At 42.2% G+C, this 5,448-nt stretch overlaps 1 protein-coding gene across 1 annotated transcript; it reads left to right on the top strand.

Annotated features, from left to right (window-relative positions):
• Window positions 1-291: 291 nt before the first annotated feature.
• LOC110382098 (uncharacterized) lies at window positions 292-3,005 on the top strand. Its single transcript, XM_049850136.2, has 4 exons — window positions 292-411; window positions 1,032-1,182; window positions 1,684-1,790; window positions 2,222-3,005. Exons 1-4 carry the CDS (start codon window positions 307-309, stop codon window positions 2,759-2,761), a joined length of 903 nt encoding a protein of 300 aa, XP_049706093.2. The 5' UTR covers window positions 292-306; the 3' UTR covers window positions 2,762-3,005.
• Window positions 3,006-5,448: the final 2,443 nt, after the last annotated feature.

The raw sequence follows: 5,448 nt of genomic DNA, 5'->3' as shown, positions 1-5,448 counted from the left end.
CATCATGAAGTTCTAGATCATCTCTTCCGGCTCCATCATCAGATAAGTTCGACAATATCATATTATTACGTCCTTGCAACATGATTACATTAGTTACCTTAGATTTCTTTACATTGTCACCACTTCTTCACAGAAAAAACACAAAGGAAGTGGGCGTATTGAGGACTATCTTTTGTAAATTTGACCTTCAAAAAATGCTGATTTTCAGAATACTTTGAATAAATGTTTTTTTTTTCTTTTATCTCTATTAGGTTTTTCCTTGACGACTTGTACCTACTTCTATGTTCACAGCTGGACTTAGATACAATGTGGCCGATGCATACGGCCTGCGGTCAAAGTGTTACGGGAGGACATTGCGTGTGGCGGAGCGGAGCCATTCTAGTGGTCAAGATTGATCGCCGCTGGAGACTGGTAACTAACCATCCACCTCAGTAGCGGCGTAAGGAGGGGGGAGGACATATTTGCACGACCAGGATGGCGCGGGCAGAAAGGAATGGTAGCATAGGGTGCCATTCTAATGTGCAAAGCCTAGGTTCATTACCGGTCGCTGCGCAATAGTTATTTTTTAATTGATTGATTGTAACATCAAAATCATGTTACAATCAATCAATCAAGAAGCACTGATGTAAATCAAAAATATATTATTATCTAATTCAATAATGATGAATTTAGTGACCCATTCTAAAAGTAGCTTCATATGAAGAACGGGCAAGAACCTTGGAGTTGCATCTCTATGAAATAAGTTTTAGCAGTTTTTACTGGAAACCTGACAGCGAGTCTTATCAAGTGGCCCTAGGCAAAGGCAGTCAAATGTGTGGCTCACCCATTTTCGTGAATTAAAAAAAAACTAGAGGCTGGCCAGGTCGTTAGTGACACTCCCATGGTCCAGCGGGGAGCGGCACGGTGACAGCTGCAAGACTATCCCGCGCGCACCTGTAGTCACGCTGCCTACGGCCCGCTGCCCGCGTGGACCATGGGAGAGCCAGTAACGAGCTGGCCAGGCCGTAATCATTGTTTTTGTTGATTTTCAGTTGGGTTTCGGTATTTACGGACCGGGTTGTCAAGCACCGGCCAGGTTCTTGGATTACAGTATGTATCACGACTGGGTGCGACGAAGTGTAGACTTGATTGGCAGGCCAGCCGTTACTAAGATCGCCCCAAACCACCTCATATTAAGAAGAAGTGAGTTCTTGAGCATCACTAGCTTATGTTGTCGATGCTACTTTTGGACAGCCTGTATGTCATTCTGATATATGAGCTATATTACTGCCAAGTTTCATCAAAGTCTATTGCAACGCACAAACTTGAACATTATAACGGACAGAACTTTAGCCTAAAGAAAACATAGGGCTGTGTTACATATAGATTCTGTTATGGCACCATGGAGAACACCGATCTCCTTAGATGGCACTTACACAATAACTGGTGCAGTGTTGCCATACCGACCAAATGTGGGGGTGAGAGCGATATCGCTATCTGATCGGATGTGAAAACGCTCTGACACGTGGTGTGCTTCTCAATATTCGGAAGTAAGTTGGCAGTTTGTAACGCTATCAGGTATAACGTCATTTTATAAAGCTCCATTTATTTCGGTTGAGAGAAGCAATTTCTTCGGTTGAAACTGGTTAAAGAAATAAATTTATAACTAGTATGTACTAAATGAAGTAATAATTTGATTTTCAGCCACATCTAACTTACAGCGTTTCGGCGACTGCGATAGGGAAGAAATGAAATATGAAATTTTCACTGACAACATCAATTTGATAAACAGCGGAAAACTAGTATACAACGTAAGTCTCTATTGACATCCTGACCATCCTGGCCTAAGGCACTAAAAACAACACGGGTTGATCAATTGGATTGTCCGTGGATGGATCTTGTTATGATGACTTCCTCCGTTTTTCGGTAGGCACGTCAAATTGGCTTGTCCCAGCTGTCTTTTGAACATGTTTGGCTGTCCTTAAGCGTATCGTGTATGGGGTCGCCCTGATAACTGGATGGAGTAGGTCAGAGGGGCGGTTGCTCCATGTAAAAAACCCGTACTCAGCTGCATCGTGTGAGACGGCAAGCTGACCCCAATATAGTTGGGATAAGGCTAGGCAGATGATTATCAGTATTAAACAACCAAACAAAAAACACTTTATAACAGCAGTTACTCATAACTTTACAAAAATAGTGTGTATATTATATGTCAGATTGATATTTTTCCTTTTTTTCTCAGCTTAGCATAGTATCTGCTTTTGAATACACATGCATACTCTTCAAAGCTACAAGCGGTGAGGACCCGGCAGGTGCTGTACCTATTGTGAACCTTCGGAGGTGGTGCACCGGAGCAGGCGGACTCTGCATAGCCGGCTTCCAATACTTGGATATTGACTTCTTCGTAGAAATAGAATTCTTCTCAAGGGTAGACTTTCACGTTGGTGTATACGGCAAAGAACCTCAAGCCATAGACCCAGGTCAAGCGTATATATTTCTTAATGAAGCTGCACCTTATCCTGAAATCGAACCGTATATTGTAATCAGACACAAGTATGTGGGTATGATCAAAGATCCTCAATATCCCCTATACGGTAAAAACAAAATGATCTTCAAATTCCATAAAGGAACATTTAAACCCCCGCAACTGACGACTTCAACGAAGAAACCGAGAAGGCCACTCCCGACAACGACTACGACGACGACGACGACGACGACGACAACGACAACGAAAAAGAAAACCACGACGACAACGAAAAAGAAGGGTTGGTTTCTTGGATGATGGAGGAGCCTTATAATTGCAAATTCGACCTCTTTCGGAGAAACTATTCGATCACATTTGATGAAATTTTACCCTTACTCAGTCATCTATGTATTTTTATTATTTTGTGATTTAAAAAAAGTTTGCTAGTTGGGAAGTCAGCCAAAAATTGTTGAGATTGTATGAAAATATTAAAAAGGTTGTTTATATGAAGGCAGGTAATTAACGTGTGACAGTTACAAAAGAATAAATAACAAATAAATGAATAGTCGCCGTCCAACTGTCGTTTTATTAAATCTGGTGACTTTCTAAAACAAACTGCTAATAAGAAATAGTCCTCAGGCCGGTCCTCGCGCATACAAAGACTTTGCGAGTACCTTTCTTACGATGAGTCCGACAAACTTTTCTAATGCGCAAAGTTTGGAACTGCTGCGTTTTTGAATGCTTGATTCCTGAAATTGTCGATATGACGTCGCTATGACTCGTCGTACATACAAGTCTTATTTTTTTAAATACGTTTAATAAAGTTACTTTCACTATTGTGGTCTTAATTTATCCAACAAAGATCATGCTGCATAAATATGGAGTGTCCACCATCCGGAAAATTTCGATGTAACGTCACTGTTCCTCTTCGTTCATAGTTTCATTTTTTGAAATATGTTTCATAAAGTTACTTTTAGCTAAGGTATATTTAAGGTAACGTGTAAGGTATCCTGGACACGTAATAACATTCTTCTAGAGCAAATAAAATCAAATTGCAACTAGATTGGCTAGCAACATTCAGACGCGTAGTGACTTAACGAGAAGGATACGTCTAAATCTTATTAGGAAACTACTTCCAAACTTAACATAGTCAGCAGTCTTTTCCCAATTATGTTGGAGTCGGCATAACTAACCTCTTCATGTTAGTTACTTAGTCACCCTAATACGACTACCCTTAGTAATACTGGTCGTCCAACTGGTTGTTCTGGCTTCCGACTACTCATAACGATTGCCAAAGATATAAAAATGATAGCCAGGATTAATCCAGTTACCCGGGCAACCCAATACCCCAAGGTAAGACTGGTGACAGATTTACTGGCTTCATAATGACAGATGGTGACAGATTCTGACTATTCGTAATGACTGAAAAGGATGTTCAATGACAGACGGGAAATACAGTATAACGCGAACTCCGAAACACAGTCATTGGTATCCAAGTTATACTTATACAAGATACTGAACGTCAGGGCACGCCACCATAGTGGCGGTAAGTCCCCTCTTTGAGGAGTGGCTCGGGAGGAGTCACGGCGCCCTCACGTACCGCATGACGCAGGTCCTCACCGGACACGGTTGTTTCGGGAGGTACCTGTATCGAATCGGTCGTGAGGAGGCGCCCGGGTGTCACCACTGTGCGGACAGCCCCGAGGTCACGGTGGACCACACAGGCCTGGAGTGCCCTGGGTGGGAAGGGCACCGCCGGGTCCTCGTCGAGGCTTTAGGCGGCGGCGACCTCTCGCGTCCGGCCCTGGTTCAGGCCATGGTCCGGGGCGAGAGGGAATGGGATGCCGTCGCCTCCTTCTGCGAAGCGGTCATGCTCGAGAAGGAGGAGGCGGAACGCCAGAGAGTGCGCACCTCTCATCCTCGCCGCCGCGCTGGACTAGGTAGACACCATAGGCGTCGGGTGTCGCGAGATGACTCCCGGCCACAGAGTCCCTCTGTTTACTTAGACGACAGACTCGTGTCGAAAGCGCGCGCGTTGTTCCACGCGCTCCTCAAAGAGATGTCAGCAACCCCAGCGGGGTTGATGTCATTTATAGAAAATTTTAAGATCTACAACTTTGGTGTGATGTTCTTTTTTCATAAAACTTACCGTTTTCGAAAAAACCTAAATTTTTGACATTTAACCTCGAATAACTTTTGACGCACACATGGGATCGATGGGGACTTTTAATATTTTATTTATAATGACAAACCCAAGCTCTCCACCAAAATTCTCACCAAAATAGCCAGATGGTAAGTTATTCATTAACTTGTCTTATGGGTAACACGGTCAGTGAGACGTCTTAGAACACAAGTGATAAACTACATGTAGCTACATATATACATATTTATAAATACATATTGTACAACCCAAACCACGGCCAACAAGTATGCTTATCACACAAATGTCGACCAAACCGGGAACTGAACCCGGGACCTCAGGTTCGGCAGTCTGGTATGGTGACCATTGCGTCATCAAGGTCATTAATAAAAACTAATACAATACTTTCATCAATAATTAAATTTGTACTTATGATCAATTTTCAAGTGAGTATAGTTCACGCTTCACAGCGTGATCAAATTCTATAAAACTTCCTATTCTTGATTGAAACTATCTAAAGTGTCTTAAATTTAAAGATACATTCCTGTAGAAAGCAACTGCAGTTATAAAGTCCATAGAGTTTAGTGCTAAGAATAATAAAATTGCCTGGGACTTATTGTCAACCGTTTGAAAACAAAGATATTTTAGTTAATAACCATTTCATAGCATTATTTAATATTGAACCATTAAAGAGGCAGGCATAAAAATCTCTCAGATTCATTGTTGACCATCAGTGTGATTCTATAAGACTTCACTCTAAACTTCGCATCTGAATCCGCCGTGAGTTTCGTGATTGACATTCTCAAACTAAACTAGCGCTACTCTTGCGAGCGTGTTTGCGAGTTGAACTAAATTAAACTCGAGA

Source organism: Helicoverpa armigera, chromosome 24, assembly GCF_030705265.1.
Source record: "Helicoverpa armigera isolate CAAS_96S chromosome 24, ASM3070526v1, whole genome shotgun sequence".
Taxonomy (NCBI): domain Eukaryota; kingdom Metazoa; phylum Arthropoda; class Insecta; order Lepidoptera; family Noctuidae; genus Helicoverpa; species Helicoverpa armigera.
This window is presented reverse-complemented; position numbering and strand designations above follow the sequence as displayed.

Coding starts and splice junctions, on each gene's coding strand:
- LOC110382098 (XM_049850136.2), top strand. CDS start 307: ATGTGGCCGATGCATACGGCCTGCGGTCAAAGTGTTACGGGAGGACAT. Junction 412..1,031: donor TTGATCGCCGCTGGAGACTG/GTAACTAACCAT, acceptor GTTGATTTTCAG/TTGGGTTTCGGTATTTACGG. Junction 1,791..2,221: donor GCGGAAAACTAGTATACAAC/GTAAGTCTCTAT, acceptor TTTTTTTCTCAG/CTTAGCATAGTATCTGCTTT.